At 42.5% G+C, this 20,136-nt stretch overlaps 1 protein-coding gene across 2 annotated transcripts in view; it reads left to right on the top strand.

Annotated features, from left to right (window-relative positions):
• Positions 1–20,136, top strand: part of LOC147673941 (GPN-loop GTPase 2-like) — a 121,864-nt gene that overhangs the window by 2,422 nt on the left and 99,306 nt on the right. For both annotated transcript variants that reach the window (XM_086945024.1, XM_086945025.1), the window contains exon 2: positions 15,248–15,692. In XM_086945024.1, the coding sequence (XP_086801150.1) occupies positions 15,282–15,692 (411 nt within the window). In that variant the 5' untranslated portion in view covers positions 15,248–15,281. The remainder of the gene's footprint in view (positions 1–15,247; positions 15,693–20,136) is intronic.

Below are 20,136 nucleotides of genomic sequence, written 5' to 3'. Positions count from 1 at the left end.
TCAAATCATCAGGCTGAGCTTCTGCAGCTCGCTGATGACTTCAAGAGCTTGATGATGTCTGATGACGTGTAAATGACTTCTAAGGTAGTTTGATGATCATCCAATGACTCTGGGATGGCTTCTAAAGTAATCCTGTTTGACCTGGGATGTCTGCTGAGGACATTCCTTTTGATAGTGACCTAGCATCGGTCAGATGGAGTGTGTCAGTCTCTCAGAGTAGGGGGCTGTCTCACTACGTGAGTGGCTCGCCAATATATTTAGAGCCACTGCACACTTTTGTTGAACGACAAACTTTTGCGACCTACCTACCTGCAATGGACATGAGTAGGGACGATTTTTGAATGCAACTAAAAGGATCTTGCCGGAGGTGGGGGCGCAGGGCATTGCCATTTACAGACTGCACAGTTTGCATTGAAGCGGCCACACACTTTGCACAGACATCAAGTTTCACTGATAAAATTATATACTACACAAATGTGAAAATTGGGTTTCTGTGAAAATGTACTATTTGAGCATCACCAACTAAAGTGTCTTGATTTGTTTAGATCTGATTAAAATCTCTGTTTTCAGCACACTTCAGAATCAAACAAAATTTGCTTACTTTTTACTTTCTTAAAGGCTGAATGTATACAGTACTTTTATAGGTATTTACATTTTGTGTTTTTGCATAAATCAACACCCTACAGCCTTTCATTTGACACTCCCTCTTTTCCATCAAGATTTTCACATCATTCACTTTAGAAACTCCTCTCACTCTGCAGTCAGAGAAAGAAAAGTAAATACCAATCCTATCTGAAAAGAATAAGCAGCAATTTATCAGAAGAGACAGCCAAACATTTGACACTTGTCTTTGGCAAATGTTACAAGATAAAAAATACAGAATTTAGATGGATCTTTATTAATTTCTCGGACTTTACTGACCCACCACAAATCCGCTCGCGAACCACACTTTTCAAAATACTGCAATGTGTTATCATAGACACCATTTCCATTATTAGATTGAGAACCAAATGTACTCTGGGTGTCTTGATCATTGTTTGCTCCCTTTCAGCTAATTAAACTGGTGAGCTCCTGAGGCGGTAAGCCGGGAGATTTCGTGAAAACTGCTTTGTGTTTTAAAACTTTTAACAATATGTGTGATACTGTGTTTCTTAAAACCTAAAATCCTACCTGCCACTCGCCCAGTGTACCCCCAGTGCAGCAGACCTTAGCGCTGAGAGGGGAAACTTTCCACGGCTGACGCCATTGACTGGAAGCACTGCGGCCACGCCCACCACCCTTAGGCCACGCCCCCCTTACTCGGTATTTAGGCGCGCTGATGTACTAGCGCGACTAGAGAACTGGTGAGCTCCTGAGGCGGAAAGCCGGGAGATTTCGTGAAAACTGCTTTGTGTTTTAAAACTTTTAACAATTTGTGTGATACTGTGTTTCTTAAAACCTAAAATCCTACCTGCCACTCGCCCAGTGTACCCCCAGTGCAGCAGACCTTAGCGCTGAGAGGGGAAACTTTCCACGGCTGACGCCATTGACTGGAAGCACTGCGGCCACGCCCACCACCCTTAGGCCACGCCCCCTTACTCGGTATTTAGGCGCGCTGATGTACTAGCGCGACTAGAGAACTGGTGAGCTCCTGAGGCGGAAAGCCGGGAGATTTCGTGAAAACTGCTTTGTGTTTTAAAACTTTTAACAATTTGTGTGATACTGTGTTTCTTAAAACCTAAAATCCTACCTGCCACTCGCCCAGTGTACCCCCAGTGCAGCAGACCTTAGCGCTGAGAGGGGAAACTTTCCACGGCTGACGCCATTGACTGGAAGCACTGCGGCCACGCCCACCACCCTTAGGCCACGCCCCCCTTCATTCTATAAAAATGTGCTTCCCCCGGAAGCGCAGCGGACGAGTGCAGCGGGCGCGCCGTTTGCGCGCCAAAGGCGCGCCTAAGGCAAGCCCGTCTGCGCCCGTCCGCGGCCGAACGGGGCCCGGGGCCACAGACCTTGGTTCATCTACACCAACCACTATAAGGTATGGCAGACATGCTTTGCTTGATCTCCAACCTGACATGCCTGCAGCTTGTAAGCATGCCATGACCGCCCAGTCGTTAAGTAAATGTACAGGGTGTAGCTTTGAACCCATGATTCACATTCCAACAACAAGCATGGGTCATTCCATGAAAGCAGCTCTACTCAATTGTAGATCTCTCCGCAAGCACGCCCTCGAAATATTTCATCTACTCGAGGATCAAAATCTTAACATTCTATTCTTGACGGAGACCTGGTTAGATGAGTATTCAGACCCTGACATTATCCAGGCCATGCCCCACGGCTACTCCCTCTCTAGATTGGACAGAAAAGACGGAAGGGGGGGAGGCATTGCCATAGCCACGAAAGCCCCTCTAGTCTGCTCCTTAGCTCCTATACAGATCGATCACAGTGAAGCTGGATCCTTCACAATTAATACCGGCCCCAACCACTCCGTATCGGGCATCCTGATTTATCGCCCACCTGGCAGAATGTATGATTTTACTTCTACTTTAATGGAAGCCATTACTCACTTAGCACTTAGAAAGTCCAGACTTCTAGTGCTAGGTGATCTCAATGCTCATTTTGAAGATCCACTAGACAATGATGCCTCTGAGATTCAAACGGAGCTTCTTTCGGTTCAACTTGAAATGAAAAACAAGGAACCGTCTCATCAATTAGGTCACCTACTGGATCCTATCTTTGGTAACTGGCAGGGAGTTCACACCTTAGAGCCTATACCCATACCTTGGTCGGATCACTACATTATCCCGATCACGATTCAATTGGACAGAACTGAGCATTTCCAACACCAATCTCTGCGGTATAAACGCAGAAAATGGAAGAGCTTTTCTATAGAATCTTTTATTAAAATTACCCAGGAGGAGGGCCCTCCTAAAGGGGAAGACTGTGAAGCAGCTAGCAACAACCTAAATAATATCGTAATCAAGGCCCTCGATATTACTGCCCCCAGTCGTATCATGACCAATGCCAGGAGACTAAAAAAAGCTGCTCCCTGGTTTAGCCAAGAACTGCAGACCATGAAAACAACCTGCAAAAAACTTGAGAGAGCTTGGCGCCAGAATTTCTGTGCAGAAACTAAAATGAAGTATAAAAACTCTCAAAGAGTGTATTACAAATCTGTACGTCTGGCTAAGGCAGAGCACTATCATTCCCGTATCATGGAAGCAGGCAATTCCTCAAAGGAATTATTTCAGATTTACAAAGAAATATCTGTAGTGGATACTAACTCCTCCACTCAAAATGATTCTGTGGAATCATGTAATGAAGTTGCACAGTACTTCTCAGGTAAAATCAACAAAATATATACAAGCTTCGCCAATCATGTAGAGTCGGCTTCTGACTTCACAGAAAATGACAGTCTTATTAAGACTCTAAAGTGCCTCAATTCTTTTGAAGTTCCCCCGTATGAAGTCCTGTCTAAATTGTGTAATAAAATCAAATCGGGCTCTCCCCGAGACCCGGCGCCTCCGAAAATTTTAGCTGAAGCCTTCCCTGCTCTAGAACCTCATTATAGACATCTACTTCAGATCTCATTCTCCACAGCTTGCCTGCCGGCGGACTGGAAACAGGCAGTTGTACTACCGATCAAGAAAAAGCCGAATGTCAGCCAAGACATTATGGACAACCTCCGGCCAATTTCCCTGCTACCATACTTAGCTAAGCTAGCCGAGAAAATTGCCAACATCCAACTCATGGAACATCTTGAAGAACACAATGTTTTCCATAAATCCCAGTCGGGCTTCAGATCCAACTTCTCAACGGAAACGGCTCTCCTCAGGGCCACTGAAACCCTACGAGAGGGAGCAGACGAGGGCAAGACCATGGCCCTCATCATGCTCGACCTCAGTGCCGCGTTTGACACTGTAGCACACTCCATCTTGCTACAGTGTCTAAACAAAGCCGGAGTAACCAACAGGGCACTGGGATGGCTGAAAGCCTTTCTGATCGATAGGAGCTTCCAAGTCCAAAGAGGGACTTCCCTCTCAGACAGTGTACGGCTTGAACAGGGGGTGCCTCAGGGCTCGGCCCTGAGTCCCACCCTGTTTAATCTATACATGGCCCCCCTGGCAGAGGTGGTGCAATCGTTCGGCGTGGAGCTTGTCTCTTACGCCGACGATACGCAACTTTTAATATCTTTGACGCAAGCCTCATCCACGGAAGCCGCTAACTTTAACAACTGTATGAGCAGGCTGGCCTCTTGGATGACAGAGCACTGTTTAAAACTGAACGGAACCAAAACAGAGGTCATCATCATTGGAGGTAATGAGACCAATTGGACTAAAGAATGGTGGCCCACCTGTTTGGGTCCTTTGCCCCCTCCCAGCCGGGAGGCGAAGAATTTAGGAGTCTGGGTTGATAATAAGCTATCTTTTGATAGCCATATAAAGAGAACTGTAGGCAAGTGCTTCGGAGTGATGAAGACTCTCAACCGTACCCTTGACTTGCTGCCTCTCAACTCCAGACGGACTATGACGCAGGCACTAATAACTTCCCGGATTGATTACGGGAATGTTTTACTCTTAGGCACTTCAGAGAAAAATATAAAGAAATTACAGGTCCTACAAAATTCGGCAGCACGCCTAGTATTAAGACTGCCCCGCAGAGCCCCTTCACGACCCTCTCTGGCAACTCTCCATTGGTTGCCTATCAAGAAGAGGATCATTTTCAAAGCTCTGCTATGGTGTCACAAGATCCTCCATAACAAGGCACCTGCCTATATGTCGGATCTGGCTTCGCCATATGAACTCAACAGAACCCTTAGATCAAAAGGTACAGGTCTGCTCAGAATTGCCCGTCCTAAAAAGGCCAGAATGGGAGGCAGATCCTTCCGCACAGTGGCAGCGAAGCACTGGAACCTCCTGCCCATGGACACCAGGTTAGAGGTGAATGAGACCTCTTTTAGGAAGAAATTGAAAACTTGCCTCTTTAATCCGTGATAGGTTCTCTTTCTCCACAAAACTCACTCTCTCCACAGCGCGGGGACACGCCGGGAGGCGTCACCAGGCGCTTTACAAGCTCCTTTAAACTAAACTAAACTAAACTATCAAAACTGATAGCAGATAGGTTAAAGTCCCAAACTGGCAACTGCACCCGTAATGTAATTAAGTGCCTGTTCTGTAGGGCAAACAACGCAGGGGGTTAGCATCAATGAGCAAGCAAGAGTCCATAGTCTCTCCAAGCTCTATGTTCTGCAGCTAATTCCTAAGTAGCATGTTCAGGCATAGCCCAGGCTGTGGTGCCTGTTAGAGAGTAGTGATTGGTCATTTTTAAATTCAGTCTGAACGTCCTGGCTGGCTGTGGCACAAACACTTGTTAACTATGTCAAGAGAAGAGAAACTTTAGATTTATAGCAGAGAATAGGGACCAATGTTTTGTACAACAGCACAGTGTACTGGTAGATCGCGAATGCCACGCTTTTTTTCTCTTCTTTGCACTGACTTTTATGGATGTGGCCCATTGCAGAGTTTCCCCTAACTGTGTGTACCCGTGGTCTACTTAGACCACTATGTATCTATTTAATATACTAGCCCAAATAATTCAACAGTTAGAGGAGGTCCGAGCACTTTACTATATTTACAGGCATTTGAAACAATTTAGTCAACTGGAATTGGAATTGGATTTGGCAATCTTGTTTCAAATAGTATTAAATTCGTTTTAACTGGAGCTTATTGTGTGGTTGGTGTACACAATCTAGATCGTCATCAATGTATATGTTCAATTGCTTGCACCACTTTTCTAAAAGATTAAAGAAGCTTCCATTTTTCCAAAATCCATACTTCTATAATCTTGAAAACCTGTGCTTAAGATGGCTCATTAAATGTCAACAGTCAGTTTAACAACAAATGAACTAACATTCTCAGGTTAAGGGAGCAGAGTAAGTGTGTAAGATAATTGCTCAGTGTGTTCCTAGAGTGTATAATTTCAAAATTCAGAAAATACATTGATGGAAAGAGAAAGCTAATCTAATAGAAGTGGTATAGAGCCGCATAATCTTGGCAGGCTTATACAATTGAGGTTATTTTCTTGTATCTTTGGGCCTGTAATACATTTAAATAGCTGTAACCATATTGAGGGCTCCCAGAGATGGGCCGTTTTTAAGAAAGGTATTTAGGCATACTTGTCATTTAAACACACATTGTTACAGATGTATTGGGCTTCAGTTTGATATCATTTAGTGAGGAGAAGATAGTGTTAGTTATATGGTCAGATTTACTGAAATTTCACGTTGATGTTGTGCCGTTTTCCAATAACGGTTGTACCTCACAAGTGTCACCCACAAGATTTATAAGATTTGAGAAACACTTTCCAGAGTAATATCATTGAAAGTGGATGATAAATATGTACCATTACTGTCTGGTTGCAAATACATATTGGGGCATGCTGAAAGCATGGCTAGGAATGCATTTCTCCCATTGCTTACCATTGGTTTTGTAACTCACATTTGCTTGCTGTTTGCAAGGTTAATTTGTTTGAGGCTGTCCAGCACATCTTTGTCTCTTCCATGGAGCATAGCCTCTGCCAGCTCTCTGGCTCCTTGTATTCTTCCACTAGTGCTTGCTTTCTGGGAAATCCATTTTAGGTCTTACCTATGCAGCACACACGCGCTGCATAGGAGGGCCTTTAGCCGTCGCCCGGCTCGTTTTCAAGCACACACTCGTGCTTGTGGCGGCATCCACCTTGCGGGAGCAAGCAGCGGCGCGCATCAAATTGGCTGTTGTTCGCTCCGGCAAGGCAGATGGTGCCACAAACACGAGTGTGCTTGACAACAGCTGCATTAGTCATTCCCTCGTGCACGGCTCTCTCTCCTGAAACCAGCTGCTGTTACACTTTTAGCAATAGCTGTGACTTTCGCTCAGCCGACTACAAATCCTTTGAAATCCTCCATCAGAATTTGGTTTATTTACTCTGATGAGGCGTGACCTGCTCTGACTTCACTCCCGGGCGCATACCTCCCTGACGTGCTCTGCCGGCATAGCTCAGCGTACCACCCCTCTTCCGAGTCTATGACGCGCCCTCCTGCTTCCCGCGCTTGCAGGTTTATACAGCGCCAACTCGACATCAGAGCGCTGTGCCCATGTTAAGGTTTAACTTTGGTAAGAAGTGTTGTTTAGATGAACAGTCACTGTTTTGATGAACACCCTGCCCACGGCCACACATGCTGCCCGCCTTGCCAGCTTCCAGTGGCCTCACTTCGATAACACACCCTGAGACCTATCGCTAGAAGCATTATTTTGAGCCAAGCTGCTGCTGCTGACTCTTCCATGTGGAGTTATATTTAGATCTTAGTAAAGTATTTGCTGAAAAGTAAAGAAATGAGTACAGGAAAAGGCAGCATAGCAAAGAGCCTAATTAGTTCTACTGCACCTGCCTAATTTTGAAAGTGTTTTTTGTTCAGAAGGATTAGATGGTTTAAATAACTTGAATGTGTGTAATTGGGTATAATGTAAGCTCGATTGCCATATTTGCCTTTAGAAAAGTCAGACTAATTTCTTTTCAGTCGAGGCACATTTTCGACGGCAAAATCAAAGTCTCTCCAGCAGCCCATGGTGGACGGTTTTACATTACGAAGCCAAACCCTTCATTTCCAATTCTGCTACTCTGGATGCTGCTGTTGCCTCAAATTTCATCACATCGCACAATTGTGTTCTGCTCCCAATTGTCCTGTTCAGCACTGGCTGTGCACCCAATGGTTATAATCTTCTTGACATTATTCCTCTGAAGTGTTGTCCAGAGAGCCAAAGCCAGTGACTTACTTCTGCTCAGCCGACTACGAATCCTTTGAAATTCTCCATCAGAATTTGATTTATTTACTCTGAATCCTTTTCATCTGATTTTTGCACTTAATATTTTTTTCACCAACGTCTGCTACTCAGAAGTTGTCTGAATTCTGATCCTCAAAATGGGCACCTCTGAATTGTCATTTCTAAGGGAAACACAATGACATGCCTCCAAGGCAAAGGACTCCCATACCCTGAAGTTTGGGCCAAGATTATAGCTCATGTTTTTTAATGCAGCCTGTTCCTGTGGCTTCCCTTCCTCATTGACAATGTTGGTTATCATCCCCATTTTTAACAAGCATTGGCAAAGCCAATAAGCCTCGCCTTTGGGTCCTTATAAGTGTTTAGCTATGCAACAACTGATGTTGTTGCACCAAGGATATTGTGCTGGATAACTAAACACTTACAAGGTCCCAAAGGCGAGACCTATTGGCTATGCCAATGCTTGTTTCTTTTTCCATGGAGCAGCCCAGGAAAGTACATATCTTTTCAGTTGTTTCTCTCATTTGCTAGTTCACAGCAGTTAACATAGTGCATCCCTGTGAAAAGATTTCCAGTCGCCTAGCTTTCCACTTGACTGATTATGTTTATCTCTGCCACCCATGCCATAGGTTCTGGTAGTAGGGCAGTCATGGATGCTGAAGTAAAATACCATGCTGCAGTTTAAAAGTAAATGACCAATAAAAAGTCCTTTACATTTTGTTTTTATGTTTTCACAATTGCTGCACATTCAAAGACCGAAGTAAAATCTTAGGCTCTGTCTTCCCAAAGAGCTTGGAGTTTACGTTACTTTCTGTAACTGCAAAGTGAGATGGATTTCCATACATTATCTTTTGTGTGCTTTATAGCTTTATCAGTAAAACTGTACGTCTGTGCACATGTGAAGGGAATTTCCATTCAAAATGTGTTGTTTGTTTCAGCAGTGCTCCAACACACCATGCATACTCCATTCTATGACACTCATGGGCGTCGCCCGCTAATAAAATGGCCCCAAAAGCCCTTACTAGATGAAAAATAAAATTATAATAAAGTTAATTTATTACCATTTATTTTTCATTCCCCTGTCCCGAACCGAGGGTCAGGATGGGGCGGGGCTTGCGCAGTGACAGCAGGGAAGAGGGTGGACTACCTTGAGCACTTTTCAAAGTGCAAATGTCCTTTTGGCTGGCTATCACATGTGCACACTTTGAAAGCTCTAACCCAGCTGTCTTAAGACAGTTGAGTTAGAGCAAGTGCAAAGCTCCGGTGTCGTTGGGAGCAGCGAGAGAGGCCGATCCCTCTAATCCTGGTGCTTTCTCACGCTGGTGAGAGAACACCATGATTGGTTAATGCAGTTGGCTGAGGCCTGCCTGAGCATTGGACTGTGATACCAAAGGGGAGGATAGACAGAGCATTTGAGCAAATCAAACACTCACCCCCTGTCAACTGATCTGGGTTTAATCCATCTTCATTCTTTAACTCACTCCGCCACCCCAGTTCAGACATGGCTATATGCAAATCAGTCTGACCGTGTTCCTCATTGGAACAGTCCAGCCCAAACTGCCAAGCCATGTCTTCCCTGGACCGGAAACAAGCATCCTGGGACCGGTTTCTGGCTAATCAGCCGTCATCAGCTAGACGAGCTTGAATCCAGTGGCAAAGTGAGCAAGGGACCCACGTCTGGGCATACCCTACCAACTTAGGGCGAACAAAGCGATACCAAAGGTGATGATGGACTGAGCGTTTGAGCAAATCAAACACCGCTACTCTACTCTAGGCCACTCTATGTCAAACCACTGTATTCCACTCTGATCTACTCCAACAAGTCTTTACTCCACAATACTCAACTCAACTCCACCCCACTCTACTCCACAACACTATTTTTAAACTCTACGACACATTACTTAACTCTATGCCACGCCAGTCTGTGATATACTACTCCACTCTATGACAGCCTATTCTACGCTAATGCACTCTACGACAGTGGTTCTTAACCTTTTGACTTCTCTGAACCCCTACATAATCATTACTGGCACCTGGGTACCCCCAATGACTCATTATTGAAATCCGGGACCACCAGTGACTCATTATTCAATGACGATGACCCTACCTAATCATTTTCGATGATTTGAAACACAAAACAATACATAAAAAATACAGAAACAAGCATTCATCAAACATTTACACAAATGATGAAATATTTAATTTTCAAATAAGGTTAAAAAAAAATCTAAATTTTAATTTTACTTGGAACATTAGAGCTTATCTTAATTCAAATGAGGCCACTCATCATCCATAATATATTCTGTTTGCTGCTGTTGCACCGCTCCCACAAATCAATCTGAGGATAATATTTTTATTTTTAACCTCGTTTCAAATTCCTTTACAATTCCTTCTTTAATCTGTTAATATAATTACATTTTCTGAGTAGTCGCTGCCCCCCAGTGGTTACCTTACCACAGGTTAAGAACCACTGCTCTACGACACTCTGCCACTCCACTCTATGCCATCCACACTTTGCTACTCCACTCTATGCTATTCAACTCCACTCTACCCCAATCAGCTTCACTCTCCGCTACTGTGTCACTCCAATCTACGCCACTTTACTCCTCTCCACACCACTCCCCCTCTACACCACTAGTCCACTACATGCTACTCTATGCCGCTTCATGCCACTTTAAAACACTCAACGCCACTCCACTCTACACCACCCCACTCTGACACTCTACTTCACTCCATTCTTTATTACTCTACTCCACTCCACGATTCACCATTGTCATCCACACCACTAACTTTTAGCCATGCTGGTGGTGTACAACAGTGGAGTGGTGTGGCTCACTGGTTAGAGGCGGTAGACCCGGAAGCAGAGAACGGCCCGGGACCAGGGTTCAATTCCCGACGCGGCAGGGTAGTGGACCAGGGTCAGCGGACTCGATAATTCTCGCCTCGGTGCCTACTCTAACCAGGGATCACACTCGGCAACTCTGGGCATTAGCTTGCCTCATCTCTACAACGGCCCCCCACATTCGCCGGGGATGCCTGGTTTCACCTTGGAGATACCCAGGAGGGAACATCTCACAGGGAAAGCCAGGACGTGTTCCCCAGCAGTCTACAGCGCCACGACGCCTCAGGGCAGCAGTGCGCTTTACAAGACCACATGCATTACATTACAACATGGCTAAAACGCATTGGCAATGCCAATAGATCTGGCATAGTCAAGACCTATTGGCTTTGCCAATGCTTGTTTTGTGTGCAGCTTTCCCCTCTTTGAGAACTTACCACAGCAAGATCACACTCCTGGAGTCTGTTAAATGAGCTAGTATGCCATCAACAAATAATATTCCCTGAAAAAAATGGTTTTCTTGTGTCTTCTTTCCCCAAATTATGCAAAACCTACAATAAGATGGTTTTTGGATACTGCTCAAAGCCTTCTCAGTGAGAATCTAGGTGTAAAATTAATTCCTCTTGCCAACTGGACTCTAAGTTGCTCCTGTTAATTTTCGTTCAACTTTTACAAGCATGTCTTTCAAAGTGCTCTGCATTGTTTATTGTTGCAACTATAGAGTAACACTCAAATTTGTGTCCAACCGCTATCGCTTAAATACTTAATTGTAGCACATACTGACCTGAATGGGGTAGAGCTCTCTGTAAATCATCATTAACTCTTTAGATAAGGTATATCCTCCCTAGTCACAAAAATGTTAGGAAAGACTAATGGGTATTCTGAAATGTATATTCTAGATATCCATGCTCAAAAATTGATTTCTTTAAATCAAGTACTTTATTATTTTTATGAGGCAAGCACAGAACATTAAAAGAATGAAGACTACCCTGCTGTCAGTGTGACACCCCTTCTTTTAAAAAAAGCATGGCCTCGTGTACCATTTATGTCTTCTTGCATCCTCATGGACTTGTTGCTGCCATTTTTTCTGCAATATGCGATAGGCTACAAAATATGTCTACTGCTTGCCCACTCTTCCTTTGCTGTTACTATATAGTTCCATGCCAGAAGAGTTCTTTTAGATATTTACTTGCTTTGCTGTTGTCCACTTATTTGCGTCTTGTCCAGTTCAGTTCTGGTCACCCCAAATACATGTACTTCACAACTATTTTCCTTTCAGTCTGCGGAAATCCATACTCGTCTACGTGGACTCCTCTTTCCCATGTTTTTACTTTGGTATGATGCAGAGTAAATATAACTGAGGTGTAACTTCACCTGGGGTACTGAGTTAGTCCCTTTTGCTGTGGTGAATGTATGGACTCATAATGTTTGCATGCATGCGTGTAGTTGTACCTCATGTGAGAAAAAGCTATTAGTACCCTAAACATTTTCCATGACACTTGCATTCTAACAAATATGAAAGGAAAGCACATCCTAAGCTTTGAAATACACTTTTGTTATATTTTCATCCCATTCCCAGAGGGTAATCACTTAGGAGTTGTGTTAATCCTCACTGGTTCCCGAAATAGGTTGATTGTTTATGGTTCGTGTCCTGGGAAAGAAGCCAAGCTGGGTCAAGCTATGGTTTTCACTCCTCAACAACCGTTTTAAATGCACTCACGTCATCCCCCCACACACTTACACACACTTCCCATATCTTGTTGATTACATTTCCAGTTATGTACCAGATTATAGCACAAGGTTAAGGGGTAAATTGGAGTTAGAGTACCAAAATTCACCCCTACCATCCTCAGGTTTGTGGTTGCCACCAAGTTTGTGGGAACAGGAGCAGTGGGAAACTGCCGTATGTGCTTTGAGTTGCTAGACTAGTCTACCATAAAGGAGGAACCGGCTTCTAGCACCCTACATTATTCTGCAAAATCATTCTCTTAACTTTCAGAAAAAGTACCCCATGCATTTTCTTCAATGATTTAATTAACATCACTCTTTCTTAATCTACTTCTTTGCCCACAAGTAGGCTGCAGAGTTATATTGGAATCCCATCTTCAACTTCTGGCTTTCTCATATTTTGCTCCTCACTGGCTACAACCATTGGGGCTTGTCTTGTCACCCTGCCTACCCTCAAGCAGGCATCTATTAATACCAGGATCATTTTCTCACTCAATGGTACTTTCTTTGAAGTCCCTCTATTCTCTCTGTATTGCAACTGTGCTCTGGTGTAATGTACTTGTGTATTTAAGAACGGAAATACTGCTCAAAAGGATATAACGACAAAGGGAAGTATGGAGAACAGAGGGTGGGATAGGGGACAGGTAGGGAAGGACAAGGAGAGAGGGAAAATAGGGACATAGATAGAATGAGGGAGGGACAGCGAGAGTTATGAGTTACAGGGGCAGAACGTGTTATAAGGATGGGGGTAGGGAAAGAGAGAGGGAATAATAAACTAAGGAACAAAGGGGAGCAGAGAGAGTGATGTATCCAGAAGAGAGACATGGGTAAAGACGATACGGAAGGAAGAAGTGAGAGGGATAGAGACAGTTGGAGGAACAGCGGTAAAGACAGAATGAGGGATGAGATAGGGTCAAGGATATAGCTTGAAGAGAGAGAAAAGGACAAAGACAAAAATAGGGAAAGGGCCAGAGGCAGTGACTTGGACAGTGGGCTGTAGATGGGAAAGTAGAGATTGACATAGAGGGACTGGGGAAAAGAGGACAGTGACAAAGAGACCCCAAGCACGATGGACACATCCACAGGGAGGGACAGAGATAGATCAAAAGGGACGAAGAAAAAAGGGATAGCGATAGGAAGGGGACGCATAAACTGGGTAATGGGATCTGAGAGAGGAACAGACAGTGACTGAGGAAATTGACAGTTGTATAGAAATTATTACGCTTGGGAATATAAATTATGAGAATGGTAACATAGATTAGGTGCCTGCCCAATAAACAACTTCCTTTACCATTTATACCCTTAGTTTTATTTGCAAAATGGCAATAACTCTAGTATTGGAGATAATTAGAGATTATGTCCGTACGAAATCAAAGTTAATTTAATCATTATCATTTTTGAACAGTTATTGTAGAACTGACAATATCACATTTGAAACACTTCTGTAGATGTTTTACTGGTAATTCCAAGTTTAAAAGACTCAAATTCCATCTTAAATGCACAATTCACTAATTCACAATAGAGTATCTACAAAAAAAAACCAATCCTTGAACATTAGGTCTTACTGAACAAACATTGCGGTCAATCCAATGGGAAGAATTCTTCGTGGTTGGCAGCAGCAAATCAGCATTCCTAGACCATTGCGACATATATTGAACCAGTGGATTTGGGTAAACTAATATGCTCTTGGGCTGAAAAAGTAAATGACTGCTAATCTACAAAAAATGGCGCTGATGAAGCAGACTGGTCTACAAAACATGTGTTTGCCGGTTTAATGATGGAATCTGGATCTACCTGTGGCATTATGTTGGAATTTTAAGCTTTTTAACCATTAAAACATCTAGAGAAAACTTTCAGAGGCACGTTTGTCCTTTCTACAAAATAACGGATAAAAAAATAGTATAATAATGTATCCGGCTCATGGACTTAGTAAACAATCTAAGTAACTAGACCATGAGGTCTGGCAATATTTTAGAGACACTTTTAAGTTCAGTAACACTCTGTGGGCGCAAGAGATATTGTTATTGGCAACACAGTACATCATCCCTCCTACGTACAACGCACAAATGATACTGTGCCACTCACTCTCACTGGGAAATTTATTTCAGTGCTCAGGTTGCCTTCACTTTTGGAAAGTAAATTCTGGGCTGATTTTCCAAGTACGCAGACACCTCTTCCACAATAGGTAGCATTCTAAATCATTGGGTCTCTCCTCAACTGCAACAGATATTTGTTACTATTTTAGGTGTATTTTTAATATGTGTTAGTCCTTTCTCATCTGTTTCTTGTTTTTTAGCAGATATGTTTGTGAGATCTCATTGGTTTAAAATTGTAGTAGGTGAGAAAAATGCCCCTTATTATCCCACTCACACAAGATTATACAGATGGAAGGAGGGGTAAGGGTTTTGAAAAAGAAACCTCTTGCCTTTCTAAAGTGTTGAGGAACATGTTTCGGCCCTTTCTTCTTTTGCCTATTGGTCACCAGTCGATGATCAGGACCTAAACTGACCCCTAGTTCTTACCAGCTGGTTATTCTCTACTCTGTGGGATATGGTGCTGTAGAGAATAATAAAATGAAACCGGTCCATTAGGGATATATAGGAGTGTCTTGTTCCTTGTTTATTTTCCTTTCGAAAAACTGAGACCATAACACTGCTCTTCCTCCGCTGTCCAACACCCTTCTGTTTCTAGACACAGAGACCCTCCACTTTAGGGAGGTGTACTGATGCCATCACCCCTAATTGCATTAAATGCAGCCACTTGAATTGAAACATTATTCTGTGGACTAAGACCACACCCTAACAGGCCATCCACAATTAGATATGTGTCCATTCCAGCAAAAAGTTAAGTGAAGTCTTATAACATCATTTCTCTTTTTCAGGATTTGCTGCAAGTGATGAAGCATAGCAGCTGTGATGTCGCAAAAGTTGTTTACTACAACCTTCGGCCAGGTAGTGATTGGGCCACCTGGGTCTGGGAAGACCACCTACTGCCTGGCGATGCAGGAGTTCCTGACAAAGGTGGGGCGCAAGGTTGCTGTGGTGAACCTGGATCCAGCCAATGATGGGACTCCATATAAGTGCGCCATTGATATCTCTGAGCTGGTGACCCTTGCTGATGTGATGGACAGTTTGAAGCTTGGACCAAATGGTGGGCTGATCTATTGCATGGAATTCTTAGAGGCTAACTTGGACTGGCTGCAAGAAAAGCTGATTGCATTGAAGGGGCATTACTTTCTGTTTGACTGCCCGGGGCAAGTGGAACTTTACACTCACCAGAGTTCTGTGAGAAACATCTTTGCACAACTGGCCAAGTGGAGCTTTCGGGTGCGTTGTTCAGGCTTTGTTGATTGGGTGGTTTATTGGCATTTTCTGCTGGTGAATAAGGAAGGAGCATATGATCTTAAAGAGGAGACATTTAAAAGGGACACCTTGTTAATCGCACACCATTTGTTGAGTATCCCAGCCCTTCCACCATGTGCATTGGTCATGAGTGCACTTAGCATCTTCTGGAGAAACTGCAATAATGCCCTCCAATGAGTAAAACAAAACAAGGTGCAAAGCATCTGTGTAGGTCCCATCTTTATTCAGCAACAGAATGCAGATCAGCCTTTTCACAGATTATCTTTGGTTCATTGTGCATAATTTGATTAATATGAAGTTTCTGTAAGTCAGTTCATTTTCTTGGTTTCAAATACTTCTAATACCATACACCTATCTCAAGAACAACATGGCGACAGTATTTCTTTTGATACACATTTACAGGTTCTTTTGACTCATGTGCTGTTAACTCGATTTCTGAATATTCTAAATGACACACATGATTCATTGCAGACAATGGGTAATTACTTTAGTAAACCACCTCTCAGACACTCTGTTTTAATTATTCTCTGGTGCACACACAATGGTGCTTAGTGATAGTATACATTTATTGACTGCATAGTTCAAAAAGTCAAAATACATTTATTTGATAATATCCCTTCTCAGCAAAACAAGTTTTAAAATCATGGCATTTGTTAAACATAAACATACATGACCTACATATTAAAATTCTCTACAGTTAAAAGGACAACAAGCAAGTAGCACACTGTTTTCCCCTTGCTTTCCTACCGCTCCTTCAGATAATAAAATTGTTATATGCTCAAAACCTGCTGGAGGAGTCCATAAAGTACAACAAGTGATCAAAATACCATTATTCCCTAGATAAATCCATAGACAATCACAAAGATTACCAGTGTTTGCTACGGAAATGTGCAAAACAGCCTAATAAGGTGTTTTTTAACCAGTAATTAAGCACTTCTCTTCATAATTATATCTAATCATTTCCTATGCTTAATACGTACTTTTATGTTCTCACATTTCATTATATAAACGCAGTTCCAAGACACAGCGTATTCTTCTCTCTATTTCAAGGAAGCAAAAAAAAACTTTTTACTCAGAAAGCTGTGCAAAATACAATTATGTGTAAAAGCAATTCTGGACTTGACTTGCAAAAAAGACAAGTTGGCATTTCCCTTGGGGTATTTGTCTTTTCTCCCTTATTTTTATTCCAGCGCATAAGACCCAGTAAATGCACATATCTTAGTTTCATCATCCACCATTCAAGCCTTCTTGTGTTACTATATTTCAAATAAGGCTGAAGATCTCCTCTAAAGTCTGTAAAAGACATACATACAAGGTATTTCCCTGCCATACAGTCATCCTGAGCTTTTTGACGGCAGCTGTTTTGGTTAACTCTTTCGTCTGCCTTTTACGGCATGTCATGAGGATCCACATATTTTCCCGAAATAAAGCTTTGTTTAGTAGACACATTAATTTATCCAGTCACCATTTGTCTGGATTGGAGATAAATGTTTAGAATATATCTCAAGGATCCCACGTCTGAATTTACGAGAGTAAGTCAATAATCAGTCAGTCGGTAAACATATCTGACCATGATGTTTGTGAGTCCTAACTTGAGTCTTAATGCACTGTTAGTAGTACACGTGGTACTCTCCTAAATATTGGTCTCCACTGTGTGAAGACATTTTGAGGCTTTCACGTCCAATATTCCACTACCATAGAAGAGTAGATTCACCACTTCCAATTTATAGGTCTCTTTTTTGGGGGGGGGGGGAGATATATTTTTTGTTTTTGAGACATTTATTTTAAGATCTCTTAAAAACAATATTTCTCAAATGTATTTGCCTCTCTAACCCTCTTATCAATAAGAATAGTATTGTCTGCATTGAATATACACAGAACTATTTAATTTTCCCAAATTTGAGGGAAAAAAATCAGCCAGAGATAAGATGCATGGAACGCCTGCTATACAATTCAATTCATAAAGCTTTATTCGGAACATTAAAAAACATGTCCATAAAAGCACATACAGTTGCAGATACAAACATTTCATTAAACATTTCATTAAAAGAAAACACATAATACATATATTATCCAGAGGGGGATGGAATAAATATTTAAAATAATTAAAAACACATACTTTTCCTGGCGCTAATTGCTTTAAGCAAAAATGTAGCAGTAAAAAAGCAAATGTCCGGATGGTGCAAATTAAAAAGCAGTTTCATAGAGTCTGTGATTGTTCTCACTCCAAATCTTTTCAATATCGGCTTTAGGAAGAATTTCCGTAGTTCACTATACAATTCGCATGATAATAAAAAGTGCTTCGTGCTCTGTTCCGTTTTGTTATCACATGCACAGGGTCCATTAGGGCACATTTTAATATTAGGGCACGCAACAAGATGATGTACTATTCCCATCCTCATTCTGGTTAGTACAAACTGATGCGAAACTCTGGTTACCTGTGACAAATACGGATGAAATCCAATAAAGTAATTCATGCGATTGTACAGTATACATGTGGATAGTTTAGAATCCTCCAGAAAATGCCTTTCGTTGCAATAATTCAAAAAAGTTATTTTCATATTTAGTTTAGAGATATCCGAGGCACTGTATGGATCATTAAGCCCAAAAATCTTTTGGGAGCATTCAATAATGTATTTAATCCAAGGGATCTTTAAATGCTGATCTAAAGAAAGGCAATCCTCAATAATAGCTCCGTTCAATGAGGTGCCATCGCTGAGCCAAATAGAGCGCCACAATAATAAGGGTCTTAACTTGATCATATCACTTTGGGTTTGAATCCCTGTTTCCTTATGAATCAGGGTGTTGGCGGTAGACTTGGGTAAACACAGGAGCCTTTTCAGGAAAAAATTCTCCTCCACCTGAAGGCTCCCCGCTGGTGACACACCCCATACACCAGCCCCATAAAGGGCTGCAGAGAGACATCTAGATTGATACATTTTTAACATGTCTTTAATACGTCTACTCCCCAGCTTCTTGGCAAATACAAAGACCCCATTAGCACTCCTAATCATCTTTGTTTTAACAACTCTGTGTTCAGTACCCCAGCTACCATTGTTAGAAAAAGTAATTCCCAAGTAGCAGAAATTTTCTACTTTTTCGACCGATTCACCATCGATAAAATAATGGGATTTACTTTTCATTTTAGCTCTTCCAGGCCCACACTCCATCACATATGTTTTGGATTTATTGATCACCAGTTTCCTGTTTTTGATGAACTGCACAAAGCAGTCCATCAGGCGTTGAAGACCCAGGGGAGTCCTGGACACTAACACGGCGTCATCCGCATAGAGTAATACGGGTATGTTAAGATTGTTAACTCTAGGGGCATCTGCCGTGACTGTCTGCAGGACAGAATCTACCTAATTTATAAAGAGGGTAAAAAGCAGGGGTGCTAAAACACACCCCTGTCTAATTCCCCTCCCGATCCTGAACTTGGTCGTACACACCCCATTAGGTCCATATCGAACACTGGTACTAAGCTTTTCGTAAAGGCGGGCTAGGAAATATATTATACCTTCAGGAGCCCCCATTTCTAATAGTTTGGCCCATAATATAGCGTGGTCTACCATATCAAAAGCGCTGCTTAGGTCAGCAAAACATAAATAAAGCGACCCTTTTTTGGCCTGGGTATATTTCCCTACCAAGAGCTCTAGATTCAGACACTGCTCAATGGTGCCACGTCCTTTTCTGAATCCAAACTGGCAGTTAGTTAAGATCTCATTGGTTTCTGCCCATTCCTCTTGTCTTAATAAAAGGACCCGGCTCATAATTTTGACAGATGAGTCCAGTAAGGATATTGGTCGATAATTTTTGGCATCGCCCCGGTCACCTTTCTTGTAAATGGGGACGATTATTGACTCCTCCCAAGTAGACGGTATTTTAAAGCAAATAGCTGCATTGAAGATTTTGGCCAACAATGGGACCCAAATCTCCGGTGCGGTCTTATACACGTCTATGGGTACACCATCGGGTCCCTGGGCCTTCCCTCCCTTACTGGCTCTAATGCTAACCATAACCTCATCTATGGTGATATCTAGGGCTATGATGGGCCAGCCTTCTCCATTAGATACAGTTCTATTACTCGAATCAAAGATAATGGAGAAGTGTTGGATCCAAGATTCCATACTCACATTTGATGTGAGTTCTGGTACCTTTTCATCCTTTAGGAATGGACTATTCACCGTAGACCAGAACAAAGTACAGTTCTTTAATTCTGCTGCTTGGCTGAGGTTGTCCCACGCTTCCTGCTGTAATTCAGCTTTTCTACGTTTAAGGATCAAATTATAATCCTGCCTAAGTTGAATCACCAGACTCTTATCTCTTGGTCTAACTGCTAAAGCCTCTTTAAGATCCCTCCGGGCAGTAGAGCAAGCATGATCAAACCATCCCCTTTTATATCTATTCT

This window comes from Lissotriton vulgaris, chromosome 12 (assembly GCF_964263255.1).
Source record: "Lissotriton vulgaris chromosome 12, aLisVul1.2, whole genome shotgun sequence".
NCBI classification, from domain to species: domain Eukaryota; kingdom Metazoa; phylum Chordata; class Amphibia; order Caudata; family Salamandridae; genus Lissotriton; species Lissotriton vulgaris.
Note: the sequence above shows the minus strand (reverse complement) of the source record. Positions and strands in the feature narration are given on the sequence as shown.